The sequence below is a fragment of the Drosophila santomea genome, chromosome 3L (assembly GCF_016746245.2).
Source record: "Drosophila santomea strain STO CAGO 1482 chromosome 3L, Prin_Dsan_1.1, whole genome shotgun sequence".
NCBI classification, from domain to species: Eukaryota; Metazoa; Arthropoda; class Insecta; order Diptera; family Drosophilidae; genus Drosophila; species Drosophila santomea.
This window is the reverse complement of record NC_053018.2, coordinates 13,208,882-13,232,613: the sequence shown is the minus strand read 5'-3', so window position 1 is coordinate 13,232,613 and position 23,732 is coordinate 13,208,882. Positions and strand designations below refer to the sequence as shown.

Genomic DNA, 23,732 nt, shown 5'->3' with positions numbered 1-23,732 from the left:
TGGCGAAATGAAATTCGTACAAACATGACCAAAATACATTCATGTTGTTGCCACAACCCCGCAAACGTTTATGAATAGCAAAAATTATTCACGCGCTCTCCCGCCATATATATGAATCAAGAGATGTGGCAGAGAATTTCGGAGTGAATTTTAAAATGTTTTGCATTTTGTGAAAGCAGGCTAATTGGATAAAATCCATTAATTATATTTGCCATTCGCAGTCAAAAAGTTTTGCCTGATAGCTAAATCCGTAAACAAATGATTTTTTGGGCAAGTAACGAATTCATTGCTAAGAAAAACATATTACATTTTGACGTGTCACCACGGAAATAATATTCGCTTTTCCTATTCCTTCACTAAATTTATAAACATGAAGCAAGACATGAAAACAAAACATTTTGTTGTGCGTCTCACGCTTTGCAAATAAAAGAGCTGCCAATAAAATGCCACAGCCAGAAACGTGTGTATATGATTTTTATACCACACGGAGTGGGATGTTCCTGTTCGCACTTCCAGCCATATAGATATACTCGTATATATATAAGTATCTGTATTATCCCGCCGATCACGTGCTGTGCAGTTTGTCAGGACTTATATAGGAAACAGTAACTGTCTTTGTGATGGCGAGTGTAAAAATGTCTAAACACGATGAAGGCCGCCGCAGTGACAGCAACTTTGTAACCATGTAAAAGCAACAATATGGGAAAAGTGTAAGAATAAGTTAAAAGGAACATGTTGTGTATGTGCAAAGCCGTAAAAATCAAAACAAAAAGGGATTGAGCTGCTGGAAAACCAGGGAAATAGAATCCTTTTGCATTGGAAATCATAAGAATGGATTTATTTGTGCATTTTGTACGTGTTGTTTCGGAGTTGGTTAGAAAAAGCTTTAAAGCTTATGTTTTCACCTAACATTACATAAGGACAGTCAACCATTTATTAGCATTTCAATTGTTTAGTTCTTTCATTGCAAAATGGGTTATTGCCTTATGTTTGTCACATTTCCACGGAATAATTACTTTTTGTTCATATTTACCACCTTTTCTACTCATTTTTGTTCAATGAATCATGCTGGTAATAATTTGCGCAATAAAACAATCAATATTACAATAAACACGTTTATTTATGCAAAACCATTTTGTTTGGTTACCTAGAAATGCTCTAATTATTTAACGTAACATTTTTCACTTGTGCAATTTTAGTTTAATATACAGCTCGTTTTGCCACTTTAAATGAATTTTGAAATATATATATAAAGAATGCTTGCATGTAGCATTGAAATAATTAATAAAGTTAATTATATATAAATGTTGTTAGTGCGGCCTTAAAAGGCAAATTTCAACTTACAGAGAGTAAGTAAGTCTGCTACTTGATAACTAACGACTCTAATTAATCACAATTAAAATGCATGATTTACAAAATAAATTTGTTGATTAAAATTATGCAATTTGCGGAATGTTTTAATTTATTTTAGTTTTGCATTATTTCTTGCTTGTTGACTCGCTCTCTATTTTGCCTGCAGGATGAAAAATGTAGAATTTTAAGAGGGGTAACAGAATAATTAGGCGGTCGCAAAATAAACATGTTGTGAACAAATGATATCAATTTTGGTTGGCATTGGCATCGAACCCCCAGCTCAGGTGACTTTTCCTCCCATTTAACTCCCCTTAGCTGGCAATATTTATCTAACATTACGTATACGCCAGGGTGTGCAAATTGAAAACGCTAAGTGCGTCATGAGTTATTGGGGACTGGGAAGCGTTTCTCCATAGCTGCGACATAATGACGCCAACAAATCAGCGACAAATGCATGGGCGGTGCACGAATACACCCATTGCAATAACAAATATTGGTTGCTGGCACAATTTCAATTCTCCCCCTATATTTACACAAAGTCATTGTCGCCCTCTCCGAGGGTTTGGAAAAAGTCAAGCCCTCCGTATTACACCAGCAATGGTACGAGTATGTGTGCGTGAAAACTTTGGTTGCGTTTCGACTAAGTTATCCAACATTTTAGTAATTGATATGGCTGGCTAACGATCTCCGAAATTCGAGCACAATCAACTTGGGAGCTATTGGATTTGGTCTCGCAAATGACTGTTAATTCGCAAACACGACCGGCATTTTCCAACATCCAGCAGGCCAAATCATTTGCAGCCGTCGCTTGCTTGTCTGATTGAGTCGGAACTTCCAGGAGGAGGACACAGGCACTGGCATGTCCTTGCGCATGACGGAATTAACGAAAATTCCGATGGGCGATTCAGCTATGCCGGATGCAGCTCCAAGTGAACACTTTTCAAAATTATTCACCAAAGTACATATAATTGCGCATTAATATTAATAAATTATAAGAATTGAAGCTTTGAATAGGTTGACGAGACATAAACGACAAAGCCAATACATCGAAGTTTTAATAAAATGCAAGTTACTGATTATGGCATTATCTATAAATTATTTTTTGTAGTGCAGTTGCAATTGTGCTCCACAAACAACACCAATGGCCACCACAACAGGAGCTATCTGCATTTCTAAAGGGATGTATATACGCACCGAGCCAGGAATCCACATTTTCGCAATCGTAACCAATTTTTGTGGCTTAGTATTCATGGGAAGTTGGTGGCTGGCATTGCATGCTCTCTGCTCATTGATCGCACACACACTGTACAAAAGTTTAGAAATAATTAGTAAACTTTTAATTGGAAACTAGTACGCAATGGCGAATCGATTCTCTGCCACACGCTTCGGCCCACTCCATTGAGTGGCGGTCGATTTTGGATGTTGGCGTTGATTTTTAAGAGCTTTTCACTTCACTTCGAGAATATTTTGGTGCTCTTTTGATGTTGTTCCTTACTGGTCCGGCCACCCAGCAGCCCTCCCCTTTTCGCCATTTTCTCCTCTGTTTATTGCGTTGCATTTTTATTCCCATGAAATTTGTGGCTCTGCACAAATTTTTCAAGTCTTTGTGGCTTACAAGGATTTCCTAACGAAATATGCACTTCGTGCCTTGTTGGGTTAGCAGCACTAAAAGTTTTTATATGCCATACTTTAAAGGGGGCGGGGGATTTTCCAGCAAATGTATATGTGTGTGTGTTTGTGAACGCTTGTAAATTAGCCGAGGCGAAAGCAGTTTCCATTTGCAATACTGTGCGTATACGTAATTTAACTGAAAGCCTTGGATTTGGATGGTTTTATTTCGGTGCTTTTACTTCTTTTAAACTGTTTGGTGCGAATTGCAAGTGGGTCAAAATAGTAGTGTTTACTTTGCCTAAGCTTTAAATTGATGCTTACTAATTTTTGCAACTTTTGTGTGAAAAGTGGCCTTTTATTGCAATTCCTACTGGAACCTTCTAAAATATTTCTACATTTTATTTTTTGTCACCAGCCTGAAGTGAACTCAATTTCTTAAATAAGCTCAAGTAATTTGATTTTCTGCAGCAATTCGATAAGAATTCATTATATTTTGCTTCGGATGGGCAAATGAAAGATGCACTTTAAGTTTCAAGACTTAATTTGATTTTGAATGCAGTGCCGGCAGTAAAGGGATGAACAGCAGCTAGGAAAACCAGAGAAAAACGGGCAATGCACCTGCGATACAAATTGTGACACAGAGGGGCTAAGAGCGATGCAGGGTGTTAAAAACGATGAAGGGGATAAAAACGATGGAGACTAAGCCCAGACGGGGCTCCATATTAGCGGCACCAACAACAACAACATCAATATCAGCAGCCCCGTAGTCGCAATGCGATGTGCAACACTTGGTGGCAGAAATTTACATATAGAATGGTACAGTAGTCGGGCAAGTAAATCGACTATGAGATGACCTGTTAAAGGGAAAAGTCCAGCCATTCGTCACTATGTGGAAACCAATTGATAGTTATATTATGCAGAATTTTGAAGAATTTATTTTCTTGTTTTAAAATTTTATTATACTACATGTTTAAACATAAATGGCGTGCCGCACAGGAATATTTAAAAATAAAATCTATTTATGTAAAATGTTTTTATGATGCTACTGCAGGAAGAAAGCAACTCCGTTTTAATGGGCATCGAAATTGCCAACTGCATTCACAACGCATTAGCGTGAATGTTCATAACCGTTGTCTGGCCCCCAGTGCCCGTGAGCAAAAGCTTTAGATGGCGGGTTGGGTTCGGTGGGGTTGGTTTGGGTGGGTGCAACTGGCAGCCTGGCCCTAATGCATACACCTCAAGGCTTAGTTCACAGAGTGCCGACGTTAACGTTTGCTATTTTTAACTCGTTTCGCCTGCAGTGGTCTTTATTTTTTTCCCGCTGCGCATTCTTGTATTTCCAAGCCCAGCGTGAAAATACCGCGCACAGTAATGAAATGAAATGTAATTTGCATTTAAACACACTCAGCACTCCCCCACACACACAAACACACACACGCTCACACTCGCACGCATACCTTTTCAGGTAAAGGGAGAAATTCAAGCACATACACACACTGGGAAACAAAGACTGGTGGTGGTGTGCGTGTCTGGCGATCCATTCACATTTTCCACCGCTAAGCCCGCGTGCATTTTATTTTATTAAAATGACAGAAATACATTTAAACTCAACATTTTATTTACTTTTAGCGACTTCAACTGGTATTTTCACAGCTTTTACATTTTCTCCCATTTTAACTGTGATTTCTGCATATTTTCATGTTGGCATATTTTATTATCTTCTTGCTGTGTTTGTGTTAAGCAAATAACTTACATTTAATTAATTGCAATGCTCTGACAAAGGTAGCATTTTTTAAGTACAAATGAAGCTTTGGCATTCCATACCATTCTTTGTACTACGAATTCAAATTCAATTCGCAGAGAAAAATCTATCATGAATTATTTATTTTTAATGGCTTTAAATTCCGACAACATTGTACAGAACAATTTAAAAAATGCCACGCATGGAAACAACGAGCCAAAGTATAGAAGTATGTTGTGAATGAAATACTTCCAACTCCTGTGTATCCTGTTTAATGTAATGAAGTTTAGATTTGATACGAGTAGTTATTATTTTTCTACAGCACAAAACAATGTTTTAGCTTGCAATTTTGCTGTTGATTCATGTTAGAACACGACCTCATACCATTAATTTGCATCATGATTGAACTGAACTCCTGCCACAATTTTTTCATGCCGAGCTTCCGATAATGTTTTATTTATTTTCAAAAGGAAGTATTTCATTTCATTGGGTTTCAATATGCTTTCGAAATATTCGATAGGGCGTGGGTGAAAGGGTCTTGTTTGTCTTGTTTTAATATTTACGGCTCCCTGTCCTGGCCGTTGCTCAACTGAAAACTATTATTTTTTAACGAACTAACGAATACGGTTGATTGAACATCAACAAAGCCAGAAAATCTTGCCAAGCGAACGAGCAACATGTTGCCTGGGAAAAATAACTATTTTATTCACTATATAAGTGGATTACCATGGATAGTACATGTATGTATATATGGGTCATATAGTACGCTTTGTTGGCGGGCGAGTCAAAATATTTGCCCTTTGCCTAAAACAACACACAATAAATCGCTTTTGTATGGCAACTTAAAAAACGACGAGCGGTGGAGATGAAACAATACCAGAAATTGGCTAGTGTAAATACTAGATAAGCGGATTTAATTGAGATCTCCCCAACCAGAGTGCATTACGCTTTATTTGCATGGAGGTGGACGAAAGCCAACCACCTGAAAATAGTGAAAAAATGATAACGAAATTCGGAGGATTTGTAAGGGGAAAGGGAAACTTTTGCTGAGCAAAAATTTAATGTGGAATATAAAATGAAAGATATTTTAACTCCCACGTAATAGTAAGTTATCCCTGTGGTCCATGCAAATTTATACAGTAATATTGTGCATCACAATTATTGCTTTGAAATTTTCCATTTGATTTCCCCCCTCTTGAGTAAGATGACGGCGCATTACGGGAGCTATGTATTTTCCCTGATATTTTACAGACCACTTTGAGTTTTCCGACAGCTGTTGCTTTGCAGCACGAATTCTGCGCTGCTCTGTACAATTTACTTCCGGACCCCCAAAATAAGTTGGCTATTTGTTTGCATAGTTTACTAGCCCGGTCAAGACACGCCCTGCCCCGCCCCGTTAGCCCGCCCCAATATCGAAGAGAAGAGAACTGCAGGATTTTTGAGTCCCCATCTCGCCATCTCTCTTGTGGGGTAATTTATGCAAGGAAACCCTTCGGTCGTGGCCCCAGCATGCTTTTAATGCTATTTGCTTGCCATTTGGGCCAATAAATCATTTTGGCTCGCAGATAAGTAATTTTTTTTTAGCTCTCTTTTACAATGTTACCTTCTTCTTTTGGGCGTTTTCTGCTGCCGTTTGCAAAGGCTTGCCTTGTGTGATTTTTTCCGGCTTTGCCTCGGACTTTTCCTTCATCTTCCGCCTGGCACATGATTCATGACTGTGCCATTCCTTGGTTCGCACAATTGTTGCGGGAATCTGGAAAATCTGTATCGCACTGCCCTGGTTTTTCTTGTGCGTGAAAATATTCTGCTGCCATTGCCGCATTACGCTGGTTTTCCCCTTTATCGATGGTTGTGCATTTATGCCAAAATTCATCATGGAAATTGGCCATGTGCGACCTTGGGTGCATCGTAAGCACAAGTGTATATATAACGAATGCTTGAAGCGAGGAAATTGGGAGGGAAAACTGTTGTATTATTTATGGAAACTGCAAATTAGGTTTAACCTTATTAAAACAATTCATGCAAATTTGCGATGTTTTTACAAATATTTCGTATACCTTTACTTTAGACATTCATGAAAACTTAAAATCCTAATACCTTAGGTTTATAGCAAAAATATAAATATTTTACCATTTAGTTCTTTGGCACTAAGCTGCAAAACCAAAATGTAAAATTGTGTTGCTCTGGTCTTTAAAAAGTATTTTACAACCTACTTAGGGAAGCCAACTACCCTGGTGGATATGGCACTCACTAATTAAACCTAATTTGATTGACTGCTCCTGAAATATATGCGTAATCCTTACACAGACTTTGCCAAGAGTTCAACTGCCATAAATTTATTTGGATGGGTTCTCCCAAAGATACCAAACGATTATTGTTGTACCCAAAACTGATGCCCAAAGTTTCATACACATATATGATTTACTTTGGCAGTTAGTTTAATGATGTCACTTGGTGGTTGGCTGCTCAATTTTGCCCGCCGGCAAAGGAGCATTATCATTAATGTATTCCTGGCTGTCTGCTCACAGTTGGCAATCAGGCATCGTGTAGTTGCCAACACCTGGGCCTTCTGAGCCTAAGAACTACCGCCGAATATCGGCATCTACATATCAAAGAGGGTGGGTGGATGTATTTATAGGGAATGTATGTGGGCGTCACTCGAACAAAGTGAAAACCACCCACATTAGTCGGTTTGATTGAAATTTACGCCCTGAAATGTTTGCCATGCTTACGATATTCTTGAATGAAGCAACATTAAGATATTGTTCGCTCAAGGAGTAACTATTGGAAATGCTTTGAATAGGTATATTTTGGAGACTGCTCTTGTGGCATTTGAAATGCTTTTGTATTCAAGATAGAGTTATTGAGTAATAACATACAGTTGCTTTAATTTTTAATTGATTGAAATATTAATATAAGTTTAAATATTGTAATATAATTGTGGCCTTAGAAATAGGTCGCTCTTTTTTCGTAGCGTCTTTTGTTTTCCACTATTTTACTTCCCTCAAATCTCATAAACTTTTCCTGCCGGCACTTTTGATTTTCTGAAAGCCCAGTTCAACAATTTTCTGGCAACATTTTATGAAAAACTTTATGTCAACTTGACATCAGCAACAACTGTTTAACTGTCAGCGAAACAAACGGAAACAAAGGGAAATTCCATATCGAGTTGACACCAAAAAAGGTGTGAAATTGTATATAGTTAATGTTGTGGCACAAAATGTTTACCCTTATTTATACCAAGGCATTTTCAGGTTTCCCATCGCCATTCACTTTGTTTGATGGTACTAAAATATTTTAAATGCAGCTTAATTACTTTAATGGCAGGGATTTTGCCTAATTGAGATTGTATTCATAAGGGTCTGCTTTGAATATGTTGGCTTAAATATGCGACGTTTAAAAAATCCATCATAATTACCAAATCATTTTTTGCCATTTCCCTACCCATTTTCCTACTAGTTCCAGCAACTTATTAAATGTTATTATTATTATGCGTGCTGTCGTTGTTACGGTTTGTTGCTTTAACGTTTTTTTTCGGTCCTGTTCTCCCTTTTCGGTTTCTAGCCATATCCAGCTGGGCAGCAATTTCGTTTGTGCTTATTAATGAATGTTGTTATGTCTGGTCAGGGTTTGCCCATTTACCCGAACCAATTTGTTGCGTATTTCTCTTATTTATTACATTTGCCTTGTTGAGGTCAGTATTTGTTCGACTGGAGTCTGGAGTGCTGCTGCCCCGCCCTCATTCTATTTGAGTCTCATAAAAGCTAACAGCCCCAGGCATTAAGTGTGTTCTCATTTGGTCCCGGCCCCGAGCCTTAATTAATATGAATTAATTTTAGTGTTAATTGCAAGTGGTTGGGAATGGTTTACGCCCTCAATGCATGTGAAGAATTCCTAGATTTTTGTCTGGCCTTCACTTACATGAAATGAAAGTGTTGGCACTGCGAGAAAATGGGTAGAAAGTATAAATACTGAATAATTAATCAGCCACATTAACAGAATGTTCATATCACATATGTACTCTGGTTTACTATTAAAGCATATGTATAAGCTCTTAACGCGTTTTTACTGGGCCAAAAAACGTTTTTCCTAAACATCAATCACCATCAGCACCAACAACACTCAATTTGGATTTTTTGGCATATAACACGTAATTAGCTTAGTTTGGAATACGATTCGGACATTATTCAGCAAAAACGGGCTCGGGCAATTTAGTTAATGACTTAATTAGACAATTACTCAACTTTGTTTGTGGTTCACAAACGCAAATCCCCAGAAGTAGTGGAAATCATTTTTTCACAAGTGCAAAGAATTTATTATTGTAACAATACTTATCGATTGGGCACATACTTTAACTTTCAACGTACACTTTATGTACGCTGGATTTTTCGGGTCAATTTTTTTGTTGCATGCGGTAATTAATATTAAGTATACGTCGTGTTTGACAGCTTCCAGTTGTTATCTGTCTAAAGAGCCTCGAAAACGTCACGTAGATAAATAGAGCCACTAAGATCCGATGTCAAAGAGCAGCTAAATCGAATTCAGCCCGCAACATTTTTAGTTTGTTTATTGTTATTTCGCCTATCTGGACTTTTAAAGGCCGAAACCAGAAGGTGGACGCAAGTAAATAATAAATAAATATTTGGAAAACGTTTCGCTAACAGGACACGTACTGGGAATTAACCAGGGACAGAGGAGTGGGTGCGGCAGTGGGGATAAGGACGACGTTTTCTGCTAGAACGGAGGCATCTGGCTGTGGCCACGACGTGCCCAAGTCTTTGTTGACTAAAGCTTAGATACGGCCCAAAACTTTTGGCTGGCCATTAAAGTTTAAAGATGAAGGCGACAGCTTGCAAAACCGCAGAGGATTTGACCCTGGCGAATATAATCCATCCTAGCCCCATTTCACATACACATAATTTTAAACGATTTCTCTCCTTCTCTATGCTTCTTCACTCAAGCCTGAGTAACCACAATGGAGGATTTTGAGGGTTGGCGGTTCTTGAAGCCCGCATAGATTTACAATCAGCTGGTATTCGGGCCTTATGCCACAAATCATAAAAACGCATCCACACACGAACATATGTCCGTGTTAGTTCATCATCATGCGCCCTCCTGCGGCCATGTGGCCTGCGTATACGTGATATTTTATGGGTCACTTGCTTAGCCGTCGACCCTAAATCCCGGGAATGTCCTGGGAGCCGATTTCTAACGCAGCTCGCACTTCGTATTCCGCTGAGGCCGTAAAAATAACCGCTCCTTCTGCTCTTTTCCCTAGGGAGTCGCGTACGAGTCGTGTAAGTGTAATCCTAGCTCAAACTGTATCTCATTACATTTGATTTACAGATAATCAGAGCTCGTGGATGGCGTCTCTGTGTTCTTAAACACTTTCTCTTGACGGTACTTACGTTGAACATTACCGCCTCAACGGGCATTGGAAGTTTGCTAACGCTAGCAACTAGTGGTAAAAGACAAAATCTTATATAGAACATGTGTTGATACAGAAGAGAATTTCTTTCTAAGTAAATTCGAATAAGCTACAGTTTACCTTACAAATCCTTAGTTAAAATATGTTTAATAAAATTCAGATCAAGTTAGAATAAATTTTGTAAGAATAAATTTGTAAGCTAAATGTCGAAAATGCAGACGGTAAGTAATACATTTCTATAACAAACATTAAAATAACAAAAACCGTGTTAGTGCATTCTAAATGTCCTTTTGTAATATTATACATTCCCATTGAGTTCACAGTACACCCGACAGATATCATAAAATTGCATAAAGGAACAATTCAATTAACCGAAATTGCAAACGCTTTTACACATCGTTAAATGCCCAAATGCACAGAAAATGCGTACATACATATATTTCGCAAAACGATGTCAAAAAAATTTGTTCTGAATTTCATTTATAGCCAGAAGTGGCATATTTTTGGATGGCCACCCCGACAAAGTAAAAACCTCCGCTCAGTTGACCTGTAAATGGCATGAAAAAAGGTGCATCCACCCACAGTAAACAAATCCATGTATGTGCAGCAGTCAAGTGTCCAACAAATTTGCACAGATTTTTGCATCCGAAATTTCATATTTCATATGCCTCTGGGTGGGGCACCAATGGAAGCGGACGATGAATATATGGCTTATTTTGTATACGGTCAGCCCGAGGAGAAATGTTGCCGGTGCAACATTTAACAGAAAAACATTCAATTAAATATTACGAAGCGGTATTTTTTTCTTCCCCCTTCGAAGATTGTGAAATGTTCTCGCTCAAAAGAGCAGCAAGCTGAAAGCCAAACATTACACGAAAATTGTGTGTTAAATTAAAAAAGGGAACGAGGGAGCTTGATGTTGGAAATAAATTGAGCAAAATGGTGGCAGCTACTTAAGTGAAAATATTTTTGCGCTTGTAATAACTTGGCTGGCTGCTCTAACCGCAGTCTGGCCAAAAAGAGGGCCAAAAAGCGCAACACGAAAGGCGCTTAAGTGCTGTGGCTTTGGATTAGTGATGGGTAACGAAGACTCATCCAGCTATGAAAATCACGTAAATATAAGTTCAAATTTAACCGAAGACATTTGCTTGTGAATACTTCAATTATTTTGTGATTTGTTCCACACAGAAAAAGGGTTTGTTTTACCCAATACGCAGATAAAGATTTAATCTGAAAACTAATGTTTATTTTGCTACGTTAAATGTTCAATGAAATGATGTCTTGTATTTTTAAAATTATTACATCAAAAATAAATTATTATTTTCTTCGACTCTGCTTATATTTTGCAATCATATCAAGGCCACTCATAAAACATTTTATACTTCGTGAGTTCATTAGTTACCAAGGCACCACCTCTAGGCAGGCCTTTTAGATCTGGGCTGCATTCATACGTTTTCGATTAAGCCCGTTCTTGGTCTACTTTGCCGAAAACGGAAAGCGGAAATTTACACAAAGAAAGGATGTAGCACACGAACGGCAATAAGAAGGAATCGCAGCTGTAGCTGTGGCTGCAGCAGCGTCTCAGGCCCAAAGTGGGCTAAAATTGTAGTACGAGTATGACTGACAGGCCATTAATTTTGGATTACCCGGACCCAGGACCACTAGCTCCATTGCTCCACTTCAGCTCCAGCTCCTGCGCCAGCTCCAGGAGTTGTCGACAGGAGGCCACCATCGACAAAAAGTGCACATACACTTGCAAAAGGCGTTCTTCAGGCTCGGCGAGGCTCTTAAACATTTCATAATGCCCCGACACACATTTCGACCGCTCCCTTTCGGTTTGGCGGTCGTTAACGTTAATGACAACTTAAGTGGTCATGTATAATTTCTGTAAATTATTGCCTACCTATGCAACAAACTGGTAACAATAAAGTGCCCCAAACGAAATTGGTATTGTTAAAAGCTTTAAGGAGTTCTTAAGCTCAGAGGTAAAGTCTATGCTGCAGGCCCAGCACAGATATACTATTTTAACTATTTAAGAACCTGCAATACTTTTTGTTTAGCATTGAATTTAGTCAGCTTAAAATGCAGCTTAATAAGTATTTGAAAACATAAATTATTTAATATCTATATAAACTTTAAAGGATATCCCTACTATGCCGTACTGTAATTAATTAAATCCAAGATCAAGATTTCCAAATCGGTGACCTTTGTGGCGGCAGTGACAAAATAATAGCATTGGCCGAGCAATAACAAAGGCGACGACAAATCTAATTACATTATAAGCCTTTTAGGGGCTTACAAGCCAAAATGTGTAAAGTTTTCATGCCGACAGCAATAAAACTGTCGACTCAGACACTTTTCTGCAAGAAGTCTTCTTGGGCACTTAGCCTCCACCCCAAAAAGCGAAACCCAAAAGATGTCGAGACCCGAATTCAATTAATGTAATTCAGTTGAACAGGAAAACTAATTTGGCCACCTTTGGCTGACTGAAAAATAAAATTGCGACTAATTAAGTAATGAGTGATCCGGATACATGAGTACCAAAAATGCTAACTTCTTCAAAGTTTGCTTGCCAAACTACTTAGGTTCACCAAGGAAACTAAGTCGTATGAATCACCTCAAATATTAAAGTGTATACATCCATATATACATACGCTTGTGTGTCAAGCAGCCTAAATGTACAAATCTTGAGACATAAATCACAATTTCTTTGCCATTAAGAGGAGACCGCAAAGATTTGCGGCTCCGCTGAGTTTGCTGATGGCATGGCAATCTGAAACGGTTTGGTGCCGAGTTCCAGCTGTGTCAGTGGCTTTCGCGCCCGGATCCCCTCCACTAAGCCAAAAAAAAAAAGGAAAAAGTTACAAACTGAGGGTTTCCTTAGCTTACCAGCATTACGGCCATAAAACTTGTGGTCTAACAATAGAAAAGTCTCATCATTTAAAACCATTTTCTGGCATAAAACATTTCCTATACGATATAGGCAATAGGGTATTTCCTATAGATGATAAACTTTGTAACAAAATAACCAAATAATTTATTAGGCACAATTAACAAAAATCTGAATAAACTATGTACGTTGTATTACCACTGTTATACGCAACTGGTCATCATACCCTCGCCCAATTTGATGCCCTTTTCGATACTCTCCTTCAAAATGGGCAGCATGCATTCTAAAGATTTCTGCTCCTCATCGTCTAAATCGGGCAATCCCTTATTTTCCTCGATACCCTGGGGACCCAGTTTCAGGGGTGTGGCAAAGAACTGGGCCTCGGTGACATCGGACTCCACATAGGCGCACTCCACAACGCACTCGTCCTCCGAACCCTTGATACCCTTTATCAATGAGTTTACAAATCGAGCGGCTGCAAAAGCCATCGATAGGGTGGCCGATCCCAGACCATCCTTGGCATTAACTACCTCTGTGCCCGCGTTTTGGACGCGTTGGATCAGCGCCTGGCGCTCCTCATCAGTGCCCTTGAAGGGGGGATCGCACTGCGACAGGATGGGTAGGATGGTGCGACCTGTATGGCCACCGATCACGGGTATATTCACTTTCAGTGGATCGGAGTTAAGGATGTTCGCCACAAAGGTCTGGGCTCGTACCACATCCAGACTGGTGACACCAAATAGTCGATTCGGATCGTAGGTACCCTTTGCCTTGAGAATCGTGGCCACGATGGGCACTATCACATTGATGGGATTCGTGATGAAGGCCAGCATGGCACCGGGACAAACTGCACTAGCCGCAAAAGCCACTTCGCAGGCAACGCTGGCATTCACGTCCACCAAATCTTCGCGCTTCATGCCGGGCTTACGTGGCAAACCCGCCGGTATCACCACTATGTCAGCCTTATCCATAGCTTTTTTCAAACCATCCTTACCCTCGAACGGGCACACCGTAGCACGGGTGTTGATATGGGATAGATCTACGCCCACTCCGGTTGTATTCTTAATGTCGTACAGCGATAGCGTTGAGACGTCTGGATTCAGCTTGAGAAGAAGAGACAGCGGCTGGCCAATGCCACCCACCGAACCCACAACGGTGACCTTGAGACCGCGGTTGATGTATCCAAGCTGCTGGACCATGGGCGGCAGTTTACCAACATGGGTTAACAAACGAGAGACAACAAACATTTTATAATTTTTGTTCAGAATGAGCCAAATTCAAGTGTGTTTCGATACAAGAAGTGTAAAGAAAAGACAACTTATAAGCATACTAAAAGTAATTTCCAATAGTCTGATCTGATTAGTAGGCCTTTGCTTAAAAAGTCATGGGTTGGAAGCTCCTACAATTTTGACTATCTATATTCAAAGCAAAATGATTTTACTGACAAGCCTTAAAAGCCAGACAAAACTAGCTGCATGGCGAGTTGTGGTCCGCACCTTAAAAGTTGCCGTTGTGGGCGCCGGAGGAGGAATTGGACAACCGCTCTCGCTCTTGCTTCGTCGCTGTCCTGGAATCGATGAACTGGCTCTGCACGATATCACCGACATAAAGGGAATCGCTGCAGATCTATCCCATGTCAGCCAAACGGGAAAGGTGGTAGGTTTCACCGGGGAACAGGAACTGGAGACGGCGGTGAGTGGAGCTGATGTGGTGGTCGTGGCCGCGGGAATGCCTCGTCTGCCAGGAATGCAAAGGGATCACCTGATGGCCGCCAATGGAAATGTGGCTGTGAAAGTTGCCACTGCCGTTAGCAATGCCTCTCCACGAGCTCTTCTCTCCTTCATAACCAATCCCGTCAACATGATTGTGCCCACGGCAGCTGAGGTTCTTAAGGCCCATGGAACTTTTGATCCTCGGCGACTCTTTGGTATTACCACTTTGGATGTGGTGCGGTCGAAAAAGTTCATCGGCGACTCTATGAACATATCTCCGGATGAAGTTAAAATTCCAGTTATTGGTGGTCATGCTGGGATCACAATTCTACCGCTTATTTCGCAGTGTCAGCCAAGATATAGATGTGATCCCCAGGAAATACACAAACTAACTCATCGCATTCAAGAGGCGGGCACAGAGGTGGTCAATGCCAAAGCTGGTAAAGGATCTGCCACCCTATCGATGGCTTTTGCTGGGGCTACTTTCGTGGACTCCCTGCTGCGTGCAATTGGTGGACAGGAGGACCTTGTCGAGTGTGCCTTTGTCGCTTCCGAATTAACCGATGCCCCATTCTTCGCTAGTCCATTGCAGTTGGGAAAGGATGGTATCAAGGGCTATGTACCACTTCCCCAGCTGAGCGACTACGAAAAGGAGGCGTTGGAAAAGCTACTACCTATTCTACGACAGAATGCCGACGAGGGTGTCCGTTTTGCCAGAACTTTTTTGAAAGGACAATCAGAGTCACCCGTTCCAGCGGCGTTGCCATAAAATATTTGTTACTTTATTATCTACGAATTAATAAAGGAGAAAGCTTCTATAGCTTATACATTAATAGCAAGAAAGGCTGAACAAATACCTTTGGCGAATATATCTGGAAGAAGTAGGGATTTTTGCAGCTGACTAGACAAAGCAGAAACCGGGAGCCTGAATGGTTACATTTACTGAAATATTTTCAAGGTAATTGGGTAAGGATTGTGAAGGAGGATCTTTAAATTCATTTGGTTTTATTTCTGTTTAAATGGCCGCAAATAAATTCCGGCCAAAATATTTCTGTGGGCCAGCGTATATCGTGCGGCAGTAAATTACATTTGCACTGAGACGCTCTCTGCTCGACCTGCTAACAAATTGCTTGGCCATCTTTAGCCCCCCCCCCCCCTCTCCACCGAAAACCCCAACATCCTGGCCATGTGTGGCCCCCAAAAGTAGGCAGCAATTTTCTTCACTTTATTTCACAAGCGCCCAGTAAAACGAAAAACACATTGGGTGTGTCCATTTTATCTTGTTGTCCCCCCAGTGCCAAAAAAGAAAGTGGGTGGCCCGAAAACTTTCTTGCGACCCAGTTTCACTTTCGCCAGGAGTTCACCTGGCCAAGTTTCAGATTGGGCGTGTGTATGTGAGTAATTCCACTATTGCCGTGCTGCATTTGTTGCTGCCACCCGGTCTGACAACATATAAATTAAGCCAGGCATTTCGGGCAACATGTTGTCCAGAAAATGTATTTCCAAAAAACAAAACATGGGTCCCAAAAAGGTGTCTCAGTTAAGTGGCTTTCCAAGTCATTACGTGTGGAAATAATATGGCATTTCATGATTTGAGAGGAATCATAAACGGCTGACATGAAATATTAATTTTATTTCTCTTTAGCATGCGAGTCTATAGAATATGTTATTTCCATTTTCGCATAAATATGGTTCCGCCAGTTACACCGTATTCCGTTTGCCTATAATGCTTTTCTGTGGCACCTCATAAATTTTCGGTTTCTGGCCTCCAGGCAATTTGTTGGCATTTTGTGGTCATATATTTCATATGCAACACTTTCTCCTTATGGGTTAACTAATTGCAGGAAAAATCTAAGCCACATCAGCAAACAATTTCTGACCAAAATACTTTCCTCGGGTTTGGGAGCACTCTTATTAATGATTTGGCTACCTCCTGCTTTCTGTTTATTTGGGGGCAAACTTTTTGTGGGTCATGCCAAGTGTTTACCTGAGCATCGCAAAACGCAAAACTTTATTTATTAGCCAAAGTCATTTGGGGCCGAGTCCACTTTCGCTGTTGATCTTTACGGGCGTATTAAAAAAGTTGCCAAGTGGCAAAATCATAATACTATAACTTGGTTTTTTACTGTTGAGTTTCGGTTGGCTTTTAGCTTCACTTTTTGAGCAGCAATCAATAACTATGGAGATGATGCCAAAGAGTATAAAAACGTTTCTTTATTTCTAATTAAAGTGCTGGCGCCTCTCTAACACATGTTCTTTAAAAAAGATTTATACGTCACATCCCTTTTTCGGACAAATGCGAACCCGAAATGCGAATCCGAGCAGACTCGTTACACGCTTATCAAAACAAATAAATTCCTCCGGCTAAATGTGCTCATTTATCTTAATTTAGCAGTTTAGAATGCCCAGCGAGCAAAGGGGAGTTGAACAATAATTTTTCACACTATTTTCATAGATCCTTGTCAAAATAGGAAAGCGCCTCAGGAAACCGGAAGTCCGAGCAGCTGGTCCAATGCTAAAGGCCCGGAGCGTTTAATTTCCATGGAGCTGCACATAAATTTTCCACTTGGCTGTAATTTTTGGCCATGGAATTGCGAAGGGGATTCATTTTTGTGGGCAGTAAACAAGGCAACCCAAAGTTGCAGCTCGAAATTCGCTTTCGATGCGAATTTATGGCCATTGCCTTTACCTTTGGCCGGGCGTTTTTTCTTCTCTGTATTTTTTGGGGGTAATTTATTTAGAGAGCGGCCAAAACAAACACGTTAATTTCGCAAATTAGTAGCATGTGTTGTTTGCTTCACTGGGACTTAATTAGTTTAAAAGGCCCGATCTGGCGGATCGATAAGTCCAACAGTTGCGAGTTGCGAGCTGCGAGCTACGAGTTCCGAGTACCAAGTACCAAGTAACAAGTACCGAGTTGTCCGAGTCCGGTGGCCCATAAGTTTGCTATACTTTTGCACTTGTCAGCGGCCAGGACGAAGGAGATGAATTGGAGAGGCTTCTGCCAAGAGCTCCGGAGTCGATGTAGTGGCCCTTGGCCCATGGATCTCCATAAATTCCTGGCCAAAATGGCGCTGGCTGCCAAAACTATTACTCACACTCCTTCGCCAACGGGAAGACGGACGGATAATTCAAATTGTCCATTACGCGCAGCTGCCGCTCGATTTGAGTCCTTTGGCAATTGGCCGGGTTCTCGCCCGCGAGTCCTGCCAAGTTTTCCTGCTTTTGTTTGTCTTCATAAATTTTACGTTCAAAGGAAATTTCAACTAAATTTAAGTCAGTTTGTTCGTGATGATGACGCTCGGGGACTTTGCTGGTTAATTGCGAATCAACAGAAGCTCGATTAAAGCAAAAAAAAAAAAAAAAAGAAGAAAAAAAGAAAGAAATCAACCGCCAGTGCCAATCAATAAAAACAATTGAAAACCAATCAGAGTTTAATTACCGCAACAAAACGCTGATGAGACGTCGACAGTAAACAGAAAATCCCCGCACAAGGAGCGAAATCACCAAACCATAAATCAATAGCAAACAAAAACGCTCCTGGACAAGGGGAGTGGCATATTCGAACATATCCAGGATCTTGGAGCCTCCGGCAGGGAACTGGGAATAGGGAGCATCTAGCATGGGGCATGGAGCATAGAGCATGGAGCACATGAGGCGCAACCAAGTAGACCGCAGAATAAAGGCAACAATAAAAACTGGCAATAGGATGGACTCGTAAAAGAGCGGGTGCCACGAGGATGCCCATAAACAAAGAAGTAAACAAGCGCCAAGCACAATACACAAATGCTCAAACATGCAGGCACAGCACATATACGATACACATATACACAGCATATATGGCTGTACATAAAAATGTCTCCTTGGGTGGACTTCCGGCGGAAATGGAGTGCAGAACGAGCAGCACTTGTCTGCTGATATCAGCAGCCATAGACGAGCGCATAAAAGCCTGCTAACCAGCTCAAAGGCATCATCATTACGAGCTTGACACGAATATAAACTGAATAAATAAACAAATAGAAATGTGGGCTTGAAAATGTGTCATAGCTTTTAATAAGCTTTTTAATTTTTGTTTAATTTTTCAATAAATATCTTTGATTTCGCTAGGACATTGATAAAAATATTGAAGAATTTATGTTGTACCTAACCAATTTACTTGACACTTTTATATTGATTATATTTCATGAAGAAACATTTGTCGCTTTTCCAGTATCTATGTATCACTGATTTCTTGCTACACCAGCAGTTGGTTTTCCCAAGAATTGATTTAATATTGCTCAATTAGGTTTGGAAATCTGGCCACCAAAAGAACCTACTTTCCGGCTTGGGCAATTCAGTCATATTTGAAAGCAGGATGCAGTTGCACGACCATATGAAGTATGTAGACATGGGCTGCAAGATGGCATGTATACCAAGATATCAATGGAAAGGACGTCCTACTGAAAGAATGTTGTACGCCTCGGAGCGAAGGATTGTGTTCCTTCTTGGAACCATTTGCCAGATATTCCAGATTGCTGGTGTGCTGATCTATTGGTATTGCAATGGCCGGATGGCCAAGGATACGGGCACCTTTGTGGCACAATTGTCGGAAATGTGCAGTTCGTTTACCTTAACATTTGTGGGAATCTGTAACGTATATGCGCTGTTGGTAAACCGCAATCAGATCGAAACTTTGCTCGAGGAGCTGGAGGAGTTATATCCGAGATCCAGGAGCAAACACTATCGGTGTCAGCACTACTTTGACATGGCCATGGCAATAATGAGAATTGAGTTCCTTTTCTACATGTTCTTCTACGTGTACTACAATAGTGCGCCAGTATTGTTGCTCCTTTGGGAGCACTTTCACGAGGGATATGATCTCAGTTACAAGACGCAGACCAACACTTGGTTTCCATGGCAAGTTCATGGGTCGGCATTTGGATTTGCCATGGCTGTACTAAGCATAATCCTGGCTTCGTTTGTTGCCATTGGATTCAGTATTGTCACCCAGAATCTTGTCTGCCTATTTGCCTTTCAATTGAAATTGCACTACGATGGAATATCCAGTCAGTTAGCATCCCTCGATTGCCGTCAGCCTGGTGCCCATCAGGAATTGAGGATTCTGATCGCCTACCACTGCCGAATCCTTCAGCTGGGCGACCAAGTCAATAACATTTTGAATTTTGTATTCGGCGCCAGCCTCGTCGGTGCTACTATCGCTATTTGTATGTCTAGTATTTCTATTCTGCTACTGGACTTTGCATCTGCCTGCAAGTATGTCAGTAACCTAGTGGCATTCGTCCTTTACAACTTCGTCATCTGCTACATGGGAACCGAGGTCTCTTCAGCTGTGAGTATAAAAATGTGTCAAAGATATTTAATAGACCTCTACATAACATTTATACAATAACTATACTAAATGGTAAATAAAATAGTTGTCTGTTTTCTGCAACTTTTATTAGCTGATTACCCAATTAGAATTTCAGGCTCACTTCGTATGTACGTAGTTTTTGAAAGATATTTTAGTATTTTATGTAATGAGTCATTACTAGTTGTCTTTTCCCTTTTATTTAGCAATTGCAGGTTGTAGTAAAAAATTCCGTAAATGTTGTGCTACTATTAAATCATTCGCAGTTTAGAAGAATTAAGTATTCCGATGCTATATCGTGTATATCATGTCGCTATGATTCCACGGAGTGAAAGGTTGTTAAAGTTTTATTTGGTTCTGCAACTATTTTAATAATGTATCATATTGTGAGATATCTTCTATATGACCACTTGGTCATTGGAAAAGCTGAAAGTGTGAAAAGCAACGTAACTAAGATATTTATGGGACATCAAATATAATCGTCCTTAGATGGAGGAAGTACTCAAGGACAGAAAGGAACGTCATCCAAAATCTGAAGATTCAGTGCGTGCATTATATGATTTTCTTCTTATACTTCAACTTAATGCACTAATATTGAATAATAACTAAGATGAATGAAAAAAACTGATTTGGGTGGATTATGATGTCTCACTTATACGCAGGGCCAAAGTGAGCACTATACTATATGATAATCGAAAAGCAGTTGTCATTTTCTCAGGAAGCCTAATATAGATGATTACAAACTACTTAACTTGATTTTTGCAGGCCTGCGTATAAAAGTCGGTAAAATGGCGCCATTATGACAGTCACGGTTTAGAGCAGGATGGAATTTGATGACTATTTTAAGTACTTTGACAAGAGTTTGCGGCTGGCGATGGTTCCACGATTTAAGTGGTTTCAAAGGTCGGCAGAGAAAGATTTGTACCCAACGTTTAGGAGAGCATTCTTTTTACTAGCAAGCTTTTGCCTGGGTTACCAAAGTATTGGAGTAATTATAGATTGGTGCTTATTTGGACGGAAGGCACCGGATACCCAAAGTTTCGTTGCTGAAATCTCAGAGGCTACAGGTGCACTGATGCTCGTCGCTGTTGGATTTTTTAATATATGTGTGCTCTCGAATCGTCGTCCTGAGATTGAGATTTTGCTAACGGACCTACGAGAACTGTATCCAAGAGCCAGAGATAGAAGTTACCGCCAGCAGTACTATTTTGGAATGGCAAATGGATTTATGAAATTCGAGTTTATATACTTTTGGATGTTTACCCTTTACTACAACACTGCTCCTCTTGTGGTTATGATGTACGAATATCTAATGGATGGCGTGGAAATGAGATATAAGACCCAGATTAACACTTGGTATCCTTGGAAAGTATACGGTTCAGCAATCGGATATGGTGTTGGACACTTTGCCACATTTATCGCCTCTATTGGAGGAGTGGCTTTTTCCTTGGGCACTCACAATATCATCTGCATCATCACCTATCAATTGAAGTTGCACTTTGATGCTATATCCAATCAATTACTTAAACTGAATTCACGTCATGCTGGCGCCAATCAGGAATTGAGAAGGCTCATCGCATACCATAATCATGTGATACAAATTGCATATAGTTTTAATGAAATAATGAACTTTTCTTTTCTCGGCGGCTTGTTCTTTTCCACAACTGCACTTTGCATGACAAGTGTTGCCATTTTGCTTCTCGATTTGCAGTCTGCAATCAAGTGCATAAATGGTCTAATTGCTTTTATCGTCTACAATTTTGTTATCTGCTTCTTGGGCACTGAGCTCACATTAGCGGTAAGTTGTCATAGTAAAATTCTTTTATGTATTAATATCATCATCATTTTGAAATATAACGGACCTTTTGAACAAGTTTCCATCAATTAAGAGGAAATCGGTATCTCGGGAACTATAAAGGCTAGAATTTTGAGATAAAGCATATTATATTTGTATATAATTTCTGATAGTCACAGAACTCGACTAAAGAGATCTCCCTCTTGTTTTACATTTTTGTTTAAAAAACGATAGTTTTTGGAAAATCTTGTCCATTCTTTTACCTTGGTAAGGATCTAATTGGTGCTTAAGTATTCGAACAATTTGCTGCCAAATTACCCCGACCAAGTGCTTCCCATTATGAATTTTAAACCAGAAGACCTTCAAAAATTCTACAGTTAGCAGCTGAAGCAGTTGGTAGTTCTCACCACGAATTGTCCAACCAATTATATTTATACGGTCTGGATTACGGTGGCATAATCCAGTAAAAATTCAGGACCAGATGCAGTTGGAAGACTTTATGCGGTACCAGGACCTCGTGTGTCAAGCTTCCCAACTTCCCAGATACTGGTGGAAAGGCAGACGATCATTGGAAGTCAAACCCAACTGGGCAAAACGCCTTATCTTCTGGTTTGGGGCCGTAAATTTGATTTATCACAATTTTGGATGCGTGATGTTTGGATATTTCGTTGACGGCAGAATAGAAGATTCGATTGAATACTTAGCAGAATTGGCATCCGTGGGCAGCATGATTGGATTTACCATTGTGGGCAGCCTCAACTTGTGGAAGATGCTGAGCCTTAAGTCTCACTTTGAGAACTTACTGGATGAATTCGAGGAATTATTTCAATTGACCAAAGACAGATCGTATCGCACACATCACTATCACGAGGAGTATACGCGTCATATAAGAAATGCGTTTATTTTCCATAGCGCTGCCATTGTCTACTACAACTCACTACCAATTATACTCTTGATTCGAGAACATTTGTCGAACTCACAGCAGATGAGCTATAGGATTCAGAGTAGTACCTGGTATCCCTGGCCGATTCAGGGATCAATTCCTGGATTTCTTGCTGCGGTCGTCTGTCAAATGTTTTCGTGCATTATCAATATGTGCGTCAACATGTTTATCCCGTTTCTGGTAAACTTTTTTGGTATCCAGCTAGAAATTCACTTTGATGGTTTGGCCCGGCAGCTGGAGTCCATAGATGCTCGTCATCCCAATGCCAAGAATCAACTAAAGTATCTGATAGTTTATCATACAAAATTGCTTAATCTGGCCGAAAGAGTGAATCAATCCTTTGACTTCACGTTTTTTATAAGTCTATCGGTATCTATGATATCCACATGTTTCCTGGCTATTTCCATGACCATGTTCGACTTTGGCACGTCCCTAAAACATTTGCTCGGAATTTTGTTGTTCATCACGTATAATTTTTTAATGTGCCGCAGTGGTACGCACTTGATTTTAAAGGTACGTTTTTGACAGTTGGAACAATCAATTGTGGTGAGATTTACATAAGTTATTGTTGAAAATGGTAAAATCTTGGTACCCTAATATCTTTGCTATGCGAAATTCTATATACACATATATCTATTACTTTTTTCAGAGTGGCAAAGTATTACCAGCAGCCTTTTATAACAATTGGTATGAGGGCGATCTTGCTTATCGAAGGATGCTTCTCATCCTGATGATGCGTGCTACAAAACCTTATATGTGGAGAACTTACAAGTTGGCACCAGTATCTATTACTACCTATATGGCAGTGAGTTTTCTTTACTAACACGGCTAATATTCCTAAACTAATTTGTTGACTTTCAGACATTGAAGTTTTCATATCAAATGTTTACCTGTGTGCGCTCCTTGAAATAA

The 23,732-nt window shown here is 40.1% G+C and overlaps 3 protein-coding genes across 3 annotated transcripts; 2 read left to right on the top strand and 1 right to left on the bottom strand.

The window, feature by feature from the left end:
- Nucleotides 1-13,146: 13,146 nt before the first annotated feature.
- On the bottom strand, nt 13,147-14,340 carry LOC120449862 (malate dehydrogenase). Its single transcript, XM_039632522.2, has one exon. It carries the CDS (start codon nt 14,268-14,270, stop codon nt 13,227-13,229), a length of 1,044 nt encoding a protein of 347 aa, XP_039488456.1. The 5' UTR covers nt 14,271-14,340; the 3' UTR covers nt 13,147-13,226.
- Nucleotides 14,341-14,377: 37 nt separating this feature from the next.
- Nucleotides 14,378-15,574, top strand: LOC120449861 (malate dehydrogenase, mitochondrial). Its single transcript, XM_039632521.1, has one exon. The coding sequence runs from the start codon at nt 14,455-14,457 to the stop codon at nt 15,502-15,504; it is 1,050 nt and encodes a 349-aa protein (XP_039488455.1). The 5' UTR covers nt 14,378-14,454; the 3' UTR covers nt 15,505-15,574.
- Nucleotides 15,575-19,089: 3,515 nt separating this feature from the next.
- LOC120448891 (putative odorant receptor 69a) lies at nt 19,090-23,732 on the top strand. The gene is made up of 4 exons (XM_039631108.1): nt 19,090-20,064; nt 22,359-23,333; nt 23,470-23,625; nt 23,682-23,732. The coding sequence occupies exons 1-4, from the start codon at nt 19,090-19,092 to the stop codon at nt 23,730-23,732; spliced, it is 2,157 nt and encodes a 718-aa protein (XP_039487042.1).